Genomic DNA, 16210 nt, shown 5'->3' on the forward strand with positions numbered 1-16210 from the left:
ATTTAATTTTTACCATATTATTCCTTTGCCTATAAATAAAACAAAAATAATTTCAATAAAACCATTTATAAGTTATAATGAGCATAGCATACAGCACTATGACACCGCTTGTCCAAAAATAGAAGGTATTTATTTCTGCAACAAGCCACGCCTAGAAGAGTTAACAGCAGAGTCTGAATGCATGGGCAGATTAATGAGAAACCAAGTCGCACACTGTCCTTCCACCACAATTGATGATATCGAAACTATAACGCAACCTGAACCTGACTACGTACTACTGATGCAAGTTCCGAAAACAGACATCGATTCATCTTGTAACATAAAGCACCTGGCAGTCGAGGGTACTGTATTAATCCATTTCAAGAACTGCAGCATCACCATAAACAGCATACACTATGAAGACGACCCTAACATATTTTGGGACAATATTTACATCCTTCCACCACCTAGCAACCACGTCCACTTCAATTCAACAAAAGAAGTGTTGAGTCTTCACACTCTAAAAGCATACAATCTGGCGACAAATTTAAATCTTCAGCAATTCGAGAAACAAACTTCAACATGGCATTGCAGCTTTACCACCTTTGCAGTTGCAACAATCATCATACTAGCCCTCATCATATTTTTCAAGAACAAAACTAAGGTTATCCAGTACATTGTCGACACCCCGGACACTATCGCTCCTACCCCAAGCAACTCCTTGTGGCCGTCGCTCTACTCTAAGGGGGGAGGAGTTACAATTACTCACCAAGCCGCCACCCAAGATGACACCACATAAATTATCTTAAGAATATTCATTATACTCTCATTGTATTTCTTTTCTTATATATATAAAATGCTTAATCTTTTATTATTGTTTATTTACTTATTGTATTCTATTTTACTTAGTTTCTTATTACAAAATTTATTATTGCTTTTGTATACAAATATTTAGTATCGTATTTTCTCATGTCAATGTACTCATATTACCACATAAGTCACACTTATGTTATTCGACCTAGAAATAAAAAAAGCCGCACATAGGCAAAACAGTATTACAAAATATCCGCTAATAATAAAAATGCAAGTGGTAGAAATTTCGAAAGTAACCCACTTACGAAATTTCTACAACAACAACAATACGTTGCATTCCTAAGTAATGTTTAGGAAATGCAACAGATATTCAAGTGGAATTTTGTTTATGTGCAATAAATTATTTTTGGGTCACAATATCGATTAGTATTGAATGTAAATTTTGAATATATAAATTGTACTTATAAAATTTTTGGTTCAGAATAAATTTGTCTTTGAAAGTATACACAACGCACCGTGTTTTATTTAATTTTTCTACACTGAGTTAAGACCGAACCTTAACTCAGGCTCTCCATGCACCATGGATTGGACTTGACCATGGACTGCTCCAAGGGCGTATGATTCCTTGTTCTAACAATGTTAAAAATTCTTCTGGGATTACTTTTACATTTCACTGTTCAAAATTCTTCTTGGATTGCTTTTACATTTTTTGTTGAGTAACGACGTGACCTCTCATGTACCGGCTGATCATTGGTGACTATTTAGTGATAGACTAAAGAGGTGTCCGGAAAGCTGTATATATTCGCACTGCACAAATTGACATACTTTATGATAATTTCAAAGAATTTGGAGTTTGGATCTGACAAAGTCCGTGTATACACGGACTACGTCAATGTAGTCTTTACTACGTCAATTGAAAACAGTTTGGGATCTAATAAGCGCTCGATTGAATATCTGGAATTAGACCGTATTTGGTTAAAAGGTCTGCCTCGAGAATTGGAGAATTGACATCTGCTATGATAAACATACATGTGAAGTTGCGTCGTAAACCAAAGATCAAGTCTAAGTCTTTTGGTATCGTACGTCGTAATGCGCGATTTGTTTGCTGCAAACAGTTTTAGATCATCTGGAATTAAAATGCGTCTTCTTGAAATTGCTGTTAACGGGTCGATTAGAAAATTCATGTTTGGAATAATATCTGCTATATGTCAACAAGCTTCTTTAGTGCACCCTCCCACATGTTGTCGTTACTGCACTTGTGGGTGACAACGATTTTAAATTTCCTTCTGCTTAACGTTGACTACCTGACAGCCAAATTTATATGTTTTGAGGCATTTATTAGCAACTGCTCCAAATTTGATATGATTGTAGTACACTTTACGATCGTCACGTTGATTCTTAAACGGCTTTCTGCTGGCATTGCGACCTCTGCTTGTGCTATGCGAGTTTGCTATCCGGCTGGCTTAATTATTATTTCGCTTAATTTAGCAACCAGATGTTGTAGTGATATCTCTAAAGCTGTTACACGTGCTTCCAGATCTTATTCATCCGTACTGCTGCGAATTCTGTTGAGATCGACATTACATAATGTGGCGTAGGCATGTTGTCGCTTATTTTGTCAGCCGTAAGATTAACATAGTTGAAATCGCGTGCTGATAAAATGCATCGTTTATTACTTAGCAAACGCTGCAGCCAAAGCGCTGACAAAGCGTCCTCAGATATGTTTGATGCTGCAAAATCTCATATCTCCTGTAGTTACTGCGTTGTTATGTTTGTGTTTTTTATCATCTAGTTTCATAGTTCATAGTTCTTTTTAAATGAAATTATTAGCTAGCAGACCAAAACCAATAAATAGCTTTTATGTACGTCTGCAAGTACTTTTATGTTCACCTAATCTCTTAGATAATTTTTACTTTGACAATCCTATATAAGATTTATTGCAGTCATTGCAATTAATCTTATATATTAGATTTGACAATTTTTCTTTTTCTCTTGATCTTATAGGTTTAAGAAGTTGTTTTTAAACTATATAAAACAAAATCAATTATTTGTTCTTCTTTGAGAAGCTTAGATATTTTTTGAAACAATACTGGAATGTTTGGGAATGTGCGGCTTTTTTTTAATTATATTTGTATTGTTCACTATTGTCTTTTTAACTACTTGTATATGTTTATTTGATTGCAATATTTTGTTAATGAAATATTTGGGTTAGTTATTGTTATGAATTTTGTTTAATTTGTTTGATATTATCTTCCATTAATATTTCATCACTTAAAGCTTTAATTCTGTTTATAAGGTTTCTAACAGTATTTACTTCTGATATATTGGATGATTAGATAAAAAATTAAGCAATCTACCTATAGATGTAGGTTTCTTATACCAGTTGGTGACAATCTTGTTGTTAGTTCTTATTACCATTATATCTAAGAAAGGAATTTTTCTATTATTTTCAATTCCATATGTGAATTGAATGTGCGGGTTAACATTATTGAAAACTGCATCAGTATTTTTAACTTTGTCCTTATGTATTGCAAATAAAATGTCATCAAGGTAATGCAGAGCTAATGTTACTTCAAATGGTAATTTTTCTAGAACTGTTGAAATTATAATCTCCATAATGAAGTTAGCTAGTGATGGTGATGCTGGATTTCCCATTGATATACCGTCCAATTGATGTATAATTTTTTTATTAAATTTAAAAAACTATTGTTAAAAATAAATAAAATAATTTCTTTGAATTTGTCTTTTGGAATTGTCGTAAAACAACTTATAAAACACCAGTATTTTTTGATCATATATATCACCAAGGTTTTGGGAATATTGGGAAACAGGGATATTACATCTAATGATATTAATATGTATCCATCTGGAATATTCGTCTTTTTTAATATCTCAATTGCTTCGTACGAGTTTTTAATACTACGGTGGAAAGTGAAACACATTTTTGAGAATATTTTATGAATAAATGTGGATAAGTTATAAGTAGGTGAATTATGTTACAAATGACGGATCTATAGGCTATTTTTCCTACTTTATAAGTTTTTCTGAGACTCTATGTTTTGGGACTTAGTGTGCTTTTTTAATTGATACAACCAGGGTTCAGAAAAACACTGTGCTGTGCACAAAAATGCAAAACACCACGCACAAATGTTGTGCGATTCTAAATAAAATTTCACACCACAAATGTGGTGTGCGAAAATTTTTGTGCACATCTTAAGTGCCACATCTTGTGTGCACAAACAAAACGCACATTTCACACGAATGTGGTGGAGTGAAATAAAACTCGCACACGCATTCGGTGTTTGTGCCGAAGTTATTTCGCACAGCACATTGTGTGTGCGGCAGCCAGCTTGCTCTCGCACACAACGTGTGCAGAAAAGAATACGAGGAGCACATTTTGTGTGCAGACTCGAAAATAAAAATGCACCCAAATGTGCGGAGACGAAATGTCTACTGCACATTTGTGTGAAATGATGATTTAAAAGCGCAGAATATTATGACAAATATCGCAGCAAAATAGTACTTAAAACTGATTTGTTTTAATTTTGGTCTTAATACGAAATATTTTATTGAAGAAATGATTTTGTATTTATATTTTAATTTTGAATTTATTATTAGATTTACATTTATTGCTTATATTACTTATTATTTTAAGGTTTACTAATTTAAAACATGGGAATAAAGTTAATTTCACAATGTACTTGAAAACTTTGTTATATTAAATAGGTACATGAATTTAATAGAGAAAGAGTATTTGTTTCAAAATGTTATAAGTAAAGAGGATCGGTTTTACGGATCGTACTTTGAAAAAATTATATATATCAATTTTGGACTACTTCATAAAATTTTATTTAATAGTAAGTTGTACACTAAGATTCGTTAGTAAGGTTATAAAAACCAAATTAAATATTTTTTACAACAACATAAATTAATTTTGTTATTAGATTTCACTTAATTTTTTATCTTTAATTACAGCTTAAATTTAACGAAGTTATTGAAATAATTCAATAATTTAATATCTTAATTTCTTATTAAAAAATATATAATTTTTATTACATATTTTTTGAAGTAAATTTTCATTTAATCTTATTAATAACATTGCTGAAATATTTTTTTCACTTAAATTATATCTTTGGTTACTTAGCACAGTAGAAAGGGCGCTAAAATCCTGCTACCTGTTCAAGAAAATATTTTCCTTATCTTTCGCGTTTTTTAATGAATGTTAGATACTCTACCTAAGTGAATACATATTTCTGGAGAAGAAAAATATCTATTTGTGGCCCTCCCGTATTATCTTTTTTAAACTGTTGCAAATTTTATTAAACAAATACACCAATACCAATACCTGCTACCTGTTCAAAAAAAATATTTTCCTAATCTTTAGTGTTTTTTAATAAAAGTTAGATACTCTACCTATGTAAATACATATTTTTTGGGCATAAAAAAAACTTCCTAAAATATGTTTTTATTTCTTTTAAACTGGTGCAAAACTTTCCAAACAAATACTTTAAGATCACTTACTATATTTGCATTTAAAAATGCACAAAGTAATATACAAAAAACTAATATTTTAAGTTAAAATACAAATAAGGTTAAGACAGTTATAATTTTTAGTTAACATTACTTAACAAAAATAATTATTTTAAATATTTGTTAATTTATGCAATTTTTAATATAAGTTACAGTCCCAAAGAACGCAAATATCAATTTTTTCAAAATTTGCAACAATATAATATTTTCTATTTCAAACAAAATTGTGAAGTTCCTGTAATTTTTTTCCACCCTTGGGTGCAAGCGCAAAATCGTACATTTGTGCACGTTTGTGCAACCGCACATTTGTGCACATTTGTGCACGTTTGTGCAGTCGCACATTTGTGCACATTTGTGCAAACGTAATATGAGCAGCACACTCGTGTGCAAAGACAATTTTTTGTCGCACAGTGCGGTGCGAGCATAAAATTTTCTCGCACATCTGATTGTGCACATTTTTGTAAATCAGTCGCACAGCACAAATGTGTGTGCATGAATCTGTGTGCACAATCATTGCTTTGTGCGATGTGAAATTTGAAATCGCACAACAAATTTGAGTGCGTGCATTTTTTTTCTTAACACCACAAATGTGCGTGTGCATATTTTAAAAACAATTTCCACTCGCACAGTGCAGTGTGCGATTTTGTGCACCACATTCCGAACTCTGGATACAACTCTGTTTTTGTGATTCTCGTTTTTAATAGTGAGTCAATAATTTAATTACTTTTAGTCTCAATTGATGTAGTAGGATCTTTGTTTACAACTTCATACATATTTTCATCACTAAATATCTCTGTCATATATTGGACATATTCTTCCTTGTATGAAATAACAGTAGATTTTCCCTTATCTGCTCTTGTCATAACAATGTTGTCATTATCCTGTATAGATTTTTTTCGTAATATTTATGTCTTTTTTCATACTATTGTTTTTACTAAGTTGTTGTCCATAATATTCATTCCTTTCATTATCAATTGGTCTAATTTATTATTGTTATACGGATGTTGTTGTATGCAATATTCAAAATCTTTGATGATAGTAATCATGTTGACATCTTTTTTTTTTCAAATTGTAGAGAAAATTTTGTTCCCATTCCTATAATTCTTTAGACTAGGGGTAGAAGTTCAATGTTAGAATAATTTTGAATAAATTCCTTACTATAATGCATCAACTTGTGTGAACCATAGTTCTGCATCGTGTTCACTAAACGTGTGTCGGTGTCAAAAATATGTAACTAGTTTGCCACAAAATGTATATTTTTTTTATTACAAATGAATTATTCACTAATTTTGACGTTAGTGTATCACAATCTCCTTCCACAACATACAGACTAAGCCGCCGTACTATTTTACTCATTGACGCTTGTGTAGCTTGTGAATAGCTTATCACTCTTAAGCAACTTGAAATTCGGTTTTATCGATCAAAGAGTTCTGAAACTAATTACCACATATTGAACGCCGGTGTATTATTCCATTTGAATTTCCTTTCCATCAATTTTTACAGGAACCATCATTCTTCCTACTGAGTGCATTAATTCTGAGTATTTGTTGAACTGGTTCCGGTTCATCCTCTGCTATTTGGTCTTATTTCGTTCTGCATACTTTGGCAACTGACCGACTTTCCCACACGCAAAGCATTTGGACTTACTGAATTTACACTCTCTTCTGAGGTGCTGATTTCCACATCCATAACAATTCGCTGTCTTTCTTTTGTTACCCGCATCGCTTTTCCATTGTTCTCACTAGTGTTTTTTTTTTATTGGAACGCAACTAAGCTTATATGTTGGCTCACTTGGTTGCTCTAACTCTGCACTCTTGTCGTCTGTTGTTGTTTTTTGCGCTCGCTCGAATGTATACGAAATTTCATATGTACTTCAGTAAAATTTTTTGGTTTTCTAATAACTATTTCATCACAAATAATGCGCGATTTAACCTTATATAGCAATTGCTATACCAGCATTCTATTTAAGAACTCTCCATACTACAGAATCTAGCACCGTCTTTTAAGCGAAGTACAAACTTGGAAATTGACTCTCTCTTCCCTTGTTTAATTTGCCAGAACCTAACGCTTTCAGCGTACTTATTCCATGTATCGTCAAAATGATGAATTAAAATATTTTTTGTTTCGTTGTATGTGAGCATGTCAGGTGCAGTTGGGCTATCGAGAATTTTAAGAGCATCGTTGAGTTCTGCTCCTTTGTGTACACGTACATACTTGCCTTGTTCGTCTTCCGGTATCTTGCTCAAACCTAGTGCCCAGTCCACACGCGTGAAAAAATCCTGCACTAAGGATCCTTCTCCGAATTTAAATTCTGCAATCTTAAATGATGGCTGTTTAGATGTCTGCACCGAACTTGCGTTTGAATTTGTTGAATTGTTAACAGCAGCGCCTTGCGCCGCTTCCGTCACTGCCTATCGAATCGGGGCCGCAAGTGATTTCGTCATGGCCTTCATATCGCTTGCTATGAGACTCATTTTCCCGATCCCACTTCTGACACCACATTTGTATTTCTACGTTATTTATTAATTCAAATTATAATAATACATTTGCTTAGTTTAACTTAATGCCTAAAAAACTACTAATACACACACTACTCAGTCAAAATGATAAACTGTGAAACTCCACAAAACTGTGTTGCCATATTGGTTCATACACAACACTAACTTAATGTTAAAGCTTGTTCTCGTATATTGTGATTTATTTCTATGCCTATATACGTTCTAACTTTACCCATATCTTTCATTTTAAATTAATTTGTTAAACTTTGTTTTACTTATGTGATTTCCGGTTGATTCTTACTACATATTAATAAGTCATCAACAAATAGAAGTATGTACGTCATTTGGTTTTCCATTATCTTTATGAAGAGACAATAGTCATAATTGCTTCTTTCAAAACCTAATTTCATAACGAATTCATTGAAACAATTGTACCATGATCTTGGGTTTTCTCTCAAACCATATAATGATTTTACTAACTTGCAAACCTTATTAGTTCCCTGTTCATACCCTTCTGGGTTATTTACTGCTTCATAAAAATTACCAGGGACGCTTGCGTCACAATTTACATATATAAAATTGGTTGCAGTTTCTTCATAACCGTATCTTAATACTGGATTTTTCTTTCTATTAGACTACCTAATTTCCACTTTTTTATTACTTTCGCTAGTCTCATTCACAATTTTATTACTAATAATTTTCTGATTATTTATATCGTCACAAAAACTCTACTTCCATATATTTTTAAGTGCTCTATGCTAGGTTTTTTATTGAACATTATTTTAAAAGTAGTTTTATATTCTAACATATTATAATAATAATAATATAAGCCGTATTCCATCAGGAACATAGACTATTTACATAAAATCGCCAAGTACTTCTGTTTAATGCTAAATGTCTCAATTCGTTAAATGATTTATTAGTTTCCTGTCAGATTGTTCTTCTCCATGTGGTGCGAAAAATCGGTTGACGACACCCCCAGATCGGTTTATTTTACTAAAAAAAAATAATCTGTGTAAAATTTTAGTTCAATTGGATAAGTGGAAATGGTGCTCCAAGAGCCCCAAAGATTGAAAAATAACGAATTTTTCCATAAAATTCATCTTTGATTGCTTATATCTCTGACATATTTAATTTTACATAAAAACTGTCTTTCTAAAAGTTATAGGCCTATTTAAAATAAACAATTCACTCATACAAAGTTTTTCTGTATTTCTAATAATTATTGTGAAATAGATAAAATAAGTCGAAGTCACCCGATTGCTAGCTTTACAAGTATATACTATGAATGTAATTGTCAGCTTTACAAATAATTTAATATTTCCTAAAAATTTAAAATAAATCCAATCTTTCTAAAATTTATTAATTCTAGTTATAAAAAAGTACTAATTTTAGGTTTCTCCGACATAATTTTTATTATTTTAGTTAAAGTTGCTGGAGCAAAGTATTCTTATTACAATTTGGAAAACGACGGCGGTAATCGTTAACAATTTTCAATATGTACTGTTTTTGATTCTTATTTTTTTTTTTAAATTGAATTATAGACCAGCAGTAGTTTCACTCCTCGCTCTGCCGTATCGTTTAGTACTTTCAAGCTTAAAAGCGTTTTCTTAGCTTGAATACAACTAAGGTCCTCATACCATTTTGTAGGACATGCTTTCAAAAAGTCATCGCACAACTTAAAACGATTAAAATGTTTTTAATATGTTTGCATACAAACTGTTCAACTCCCTTTTCGATCATTTCAGTTATTTTTGCACGATCTATTGATACTCTCTCGACGTCCATGTCATCACTTTCTATATTCAAATTCGAAACCATCTTTTTTTTGTTTTAGACTATATATTTGAATCAAAAAATGCCAAACCCCCCAACAAGCTCGGAGCTTAAATACCAAAGATGATTACATAATTTCTCCAAAGTAGCTTTAGATATATTTTCATCAATTTTTTCATATTGACTGAGAGTAGAAAGAAGATTGAAACCTTGGAATGGAGCTTTGATTGATGACGAAGCATTAAACCACACTTCAACATACACTTTAATAATAAACATACATATATCGCAAAGAGCATTTTCTTCTTCTGTAGACAATTTGAACTCTTTCCTAAATAAAAATATTTTTAATGCAGATATGGCTTTCGCCATCCATCTTGTATAACCCCAGCAGATTAAAACTGTATGCTGCAGTTCGGCTTTTCTCCTAAAAACATTAATGCAAGTTCCAGAAGTTCCCTATAATCATCTCTTGGTTGGTTATCCTTACGAATCTTATAAAGGAAACTTGTACTTAGTAACACATCATCTGTATTTAACGATTTTCTTTTTTATTTTCTAAGCTGACTGTAAAATTATCAACGTTTATTTTCGGCCAAAACTTCTGAAATCGTTGAAATATGTTATATTCTGGTGGTAGTGCTTTTACCATATAACGAAGTTTCTTTTGTTCGTCCAACTTCCCACTTGCAGCTAATAATGCATTTGCTTTTTCAAAATCATCAAAAAATATTGTTTCGTTTTCAAAATTTTTCAATTTAACATTTTCTACTTTGCTACGGCAAACTATCTGCAGAGCAGTTGATTCCTTCGAGTACATTTAATCGAATTTTTTCATTATTTCATAGCTTGTGTTTAAATGGCTAATACATTCTAATAATACAATCTAATCTAATTTGATATTGAACTGTATATATAGTTCGTAGCTCTAATATACTTTTTGTTCCAATCATCTTCTTTCTCGGATGCTAATCTTTGTCGCACAGTCTGCTCTCTACACTCTTTAAACTCTAGCAATTTAAGGATTTTTTTTCCAGCTTGCATACTCTGAGCCATCAAAAATTTAAATAAATACGTCGTCTACTTTTGCTTTGCGTACGACGCCATTGTTTCTTTTTCTTCTTGTGATTCTTTACTCTCTTCAGTAATAAGTTTTATTTCAGATCTTTCTTCTGGTTCTTGTTCCAATTAGTGGCACAATTTCACAACATTAGAGGATGCAGGTTCGCACAATGTCTTCAGAGTGTGAAGTGCGTGTCGTTTTAAAAACCCGGTTAACCAGCCAGTGCTTTCCGAAAATTTCAAGCTTCCAATGTGAGACCATGAACCAGACGGCTCTAAATTCTTCAACTCATTATAAAATCGCATTACTTTCTCTTTAATTAATTCTCCGTCAACTGGCATTCGTTTTTGATTTAATTGTTGAATCCACAATATAAGCGCCTATTCCATTTTCTATATCAAAATGTTTCACGAATAAGATGATCGTTTAGCAGCGCTATTATTTGTTGCAGAATTACTGGATGAATTTATTACACCTGCACGTTTTTGTATCCAAATTCTTTACCAACAGCTGTGGATCCTTGACCTTCTGCCAACCGTTCTAAATTTTAGTTTTGGTTTCCAAGGAAATAGACTACCTCTTAGTTTTGTTTTCGCCCTTATTCATTTTCAGTTATTATGTCTAAAAACAAAATATATATCATAAACATTTATATCTATATATAAAGACTTATCATAAGCCTTCAGTATTTTTAATTACAATAGACTTTAGAAGATTTTCTGCCGTAACTAGAAAGTTCATTTGGTCAGCGGAACCACTTAAGCCTAAAGTGCCTGTGCTGCTTGAGTTAAACATATTAAAAAGATTATTAAAAAAAGGAAAAATTCGGCTGTATTACTAAATAATAAACTTGGCTCCGTCAAGTTGGACCTAAAAAGTGTTCTCATTCATAAAGCAATTGTATTACTGAACACTTGAACCGCATTTTTTTGGATGCAGTTAAGTCTGACGTGAGCATTTGTTAAACGGGGTGCACAACGAATAGTTGATTTCAAATCTCTATTATAAAAATATGCTATTATTAAGAATATATAAGAATATATATAAAAATTAAGATAATAAAAATATGTAAAGAAAAATATAATTTCAAAATACTCAAAATTTATTTTTAAATTATAATTTAATGGATATACACAAAGAGGCAGTGTATTATAGAAAAGCAATTGTAGTATTATTGAATGAAGAAGAATACTTCTTCTTCTTTTAAACTTTAAAAAATGACGATGCTCGTCTACATTAACAACTTAACTAATCTAATATAACTGGGCCAGTACAAAACAGATTATCAAGGAAAGGGAAAATCAAATGCGGCTGGTGTACTGGGTAAACTTTCCAGGACTCAGACAAAGCAAAGCACTGATAACACTGTATTCCTACAAAGACATTCTTAAATTCTCAAAATGTAATTTAAGTTTGATAACGGGTTTCAGTACAGATCCTTATGGTCTGAAATATCACCTTCATAAACTACAATTATCTGCTAACTCGGAATGCAGATTATGCCTCGAAGATGAGGAAACGACCATGCACATTCTTTGTGACTGTCCAGCTTTAATAACGCACAGAAGAAACCTCTTTCATATGAAATTTCTGTGACCCGAGCAGATTAAGAGCTCTTCTCTAGATTCAGTTCTAGATTTTGTTTACAAAGCTTTAAAGAGCTTTGTGTAATCAATAGTGAAATTGCTACAATAGGACTCTTCAGGCCGCAGTACCGGCTGTTGGGTAATTTTCACGTCTACTTTTATTAATAATAATACTCTGATCAAAATGACAAAATGACAATGGAAAAATGGCGATTAAGTTTATACTCTGAAGTTTCACCAAGGCTATAAAACTGCTGTGAGTTAAGCCGGAAGATTTTGGCTAACTTGATTCGAAATCACGTAAACTACGTTCACGTCAAAAACCTTAGTCTTTAAGTGTACATCATGCCTGTATCCATTTGGATGACGATTGGCAACTTTTTACACATACTGCAAAGCTGTTCTATCAAAACTTTGCCCTGATTCCTGTGCCATATTATGTATGGTTTTATGTTCTGTGTGAGATTTAAATAACTTCTTTTTTCCTTCTCTAACATTCTCTAATTTCTTCATCTTTTAATTTAAGGAAACAGGGTTTTTCCTCAAATGTCTTCTGCAATATCTTTAATGTTTTTTCCAATACTAATGATTCTTCTTTCAACTTTCTTTTTATAGGAGTTGTTTCAGAAAGATTTCTGTCTGAGTGGACCTCTCTTCCACAAACACAGTTTTTTGAAACCATGTTAATGTCCTAACCGATTCACTAGAGAATCGGTATGTTTAGGATCATTGTCCTGTTGGCAAATCCAATTATGTCCAAGACCTAATTTGTGCACAGAAGGCAGGCTGTAAATGTTGTTGCTATGTACTCTTGTATTGATGTTGGTCCATTATACCATTAATGAAAGCTAAATTCCCAACACCCGCTGCTCCAATGGCTCCCTACACCATCACAGCACCACCACCGTGCTTCATTATTAGTTTGAATGGCGGTGTTAGGTTTGCGCCAGACTTTTGCACGACCATCACTTTCTAACAAATTGAATTTGCATTCATCAGTGAAAAGCACAGTTTTCCAAAATTCCACGTGTTGGCATGCTCTCTTCAAGCCCTTTGAACAGTTTTTAAATGAATATGTTTGCTCAAAGTATTAGCGATGTCATTTGCCAGTTTTGGGGCACTAACTTTTTAGATTGGCAAATGCCAATCTAAGCCGCTTATTTCTTTCACTTATTAGTGGCTTCTTTCGTGGAACTCTGCTTTTGTACCAATACTTTCTTAAAGCCCTTTGGACGGTTTTTGAATGAACATGTTTGCTCGAACTATTAGCGATGTCATTTGCCAGTTTTGGGGCACAAACTTTTGAATTTTTATGCACTTCCTTCAGTATATAACTAACATCTCGATGAGAAAGTGTTTTTGGACGTCCGCTTCTAGGCATATTTTCTACTGAATCATTTTGTTTGTATTTTCTAATATTTTGGACATTTGAAAATGGAACAAAAAGTTTCCTATTTCTCGATAGGATTTGCCTTCTTTGAAGTACTTAATTACCAAAATTTTAATGCCTAATGATTCTATTTTATTTCCTTTGCCCATAATGACTCATATTGTTAGATTATCCGCAGGGAGAAATACGCGTCTGTTCAGTTTGGTGTACTTTATTAGAGAGAGATATGAAAAGGAAACAAAATAACATAATAACTTATAAATGTACAGAGTTGTATTCTTTACTATTTTATCTGATATGTGCGAGTTGTAATTTTTAGTATGTTTTACACCAACAAATATAACCTGCACTGACAATAATAAAAATGCAACTAATAATAAATTTAGACTTCTAATTATCAAATTTGAACAAAACAACAAATTAGTAGTAGTATTAGTATTTTAGTATTTATTAGCTTTATATTTTACTTCATTTTAAATTTGTTGTATTACATAAAAATTAAAAACAATTATATTATATATATAAAGCTTACACAGCTATGGCATTTTAGCCGTCTGCCGGAAGTTTAGATTAATTTAATAACTAGTTTTTATAAATATTAAATAAATATTATTACTTATAAACTCAATACAATATAAATATTAAATTAAATTATTATACCAAAAATAATAGATTTCAAATAAATTAATTTAAAAATCTTCGTTAATAATATTTTGCCTATATTTTAATGCATTTTTAATAAAAGCCGCTGACAATTTCCAGTTGGGGCCATTCAGTATCAGTATGGTTTCATTAACATCGAGCGCAGGTTTACCGGGAAGAAATTTACTTAAGTCATTAACGAACAGTGCAAACAATATAGGGTTTAAGACACATCCTTGCCCCACTCCGGTACACGTTTGGAACCATCTCGAAGTACATCTTCCGTCCCATACTGTTGACTTATTGTTGCAGTATAGACTTTGCAGTATTTTCAAAATTTTTGTTGAGAGATCCAGCTGGTGCATTTCTTTGTATTGTATCGAAAGCTGCTTTAAGATCTACGTATAAAACATATAACTTCGTGTTTTTTTGCAATAAATTCTTACGCTACACTAGTGAGAACGAAAATATTATCTACTGTGGAGTAACCTTTTCGAAATCCAGATTGAAATTCACTTAATATGTTGTTTTCATCTACACAATTTTTAATTCTATTATACAGGAGGGCTGATGTATTAAGAAATGCTATTTCTCTACAATTTGTTACATTATGTTATTTGGATCACGTTTTTAAATAGGGGAAACGATATGGCTTTTTTGTAACTATCAGGTGGGACTGCATTTTCAAATATATAATTGTACGATTTAGCCATACGCTCTATAAACTGTGGCGTGGCATATTTTAAAGACTCAGTTGGAATTCTGTTTTCAACTGCGGCCTTGTTATTTTTTAAATTCTGGAGCACTGCATAGACTTCTTCAATCGTTATTGGAGCATCTAAAGCCTCGTTTGTTACATATGGCAGGGCATAACTGAAGGAATTTCTACCTACATTTGTATCCTTTGCTACTCTGTGGTCCAATACTTCAGACCACTGCATACTCGGGCTGAATTCCAGACATTGTTCTTCGCCTATTCGTGCATTGAAGTCACCTGTTATCATCACATTTTCGTTCTGAGCTTCCACTAATATATCACTTAAGTTATTGAAATCATTTTGCCAGTTATTGCAATTTAGATAAACTGGGATTAAACATAATTTTTGATTATTAGTGGTTATCTCGATTACTGTTGAGTTCATAATGGGCTTGTACCACAGTACCGCAAAATTGCAATTGCTTTCGTACATCATACAGTTTTCCTCCACTGGCTCGACCTCTATTTGCTGTTCTTATTGCAGTCTCCCAATGAAGATTGTATTCCCTAAATGTATTTTCAATATATGTAATCTGTCTAACTTACTAAAAATGTTTCAAATAAAACAAATATGTCGAATTTTTTAACATAATTCATAAATTCTATATACTTATACTTATTAGTTAAACCAGCTACATTATGCGATAATATTTTAAATTTATATGCTGATTTAGTGTCTGACCTGTCTGCATTTGCATTTTTTTGAGTTTCACAGTATTTATTTTTTGTTTGACATATTTGATATTTATTAGCGAAATGTAGGCCAGTGTACTCCAATTTGACACGACTATTTCCTTCTCTGCTAACAGTTTTTTGGTTTTATTTTCTTATATAGCGTGTTTCTCTCGATCACTTCATTAACTTCAGTCTCAACATACAAACGTTTTAATTCCTCCATAAAGTCACCTTCACTTTTTAACATAAATTTTGCGAGTCTTTTTGATGGCTTCAAGATCTCTATTCAGCTGTAATAAAGCTGATTTATTTTCCTGTCTAGTAAAGCTTAAGTCCTTTCCAATATAAATCTGAGTGCCACGCAGTTTTCTACCATTTTTTAAGACATCTTTTCCCATTTCAGAAGTTTCCAACTCCGCGATCACACCCACTTTATTTTTCATTCCAAATATCACTTTTGTTAATATTGATTTTTCGTTAATATTGATTTCAGGTCATTGA

The 16210-nt window shown here is 32.1% G+C and overlaps 1 protein-coding gene across 1 annotated transcript in view; it reads right to left on the minus strand.

The window, feature by feature from the left end:
- Window positions 1-6038: 6038 nt before the first annotated feature.
- LOC119667567 overlaps window positions 6039-16210 on the minus strand; it is a 15478-nt gene continuing 5306 nt past the window's right edge. Inside the window, exons 3-4 of the mRNA XM_038076872.1 lie at window positions 7389-7733; window positions 6039-6203 (exon numbers count right to left, since the gene is read on the minus strand). Of these exons, the coding sequence (XP_037932800.1) occupies window positions 6039-6203; window positions 7389-7733 (510 nt within the window). The remainder of the gene's footprint in view (window positions 6204-7388; window positions 7734-16210) is intronic.

The sequence above is a fragment of the Teleopsis dalmanni genome, chromosome 1 (assembly GCF_002237135.1).
Source record: "Teleopsis dalmanni isolate 2A chromosome 1, ASM223713v2, whole genome shotgun sequence".
In the NCBI taxonomy this organism is placed as follows: Eukaryota; Metazoa; Arthropoda; class Insecta; order Diptera; family Diopsidae; genus Teleopsis; species Teleopsis dalmanni.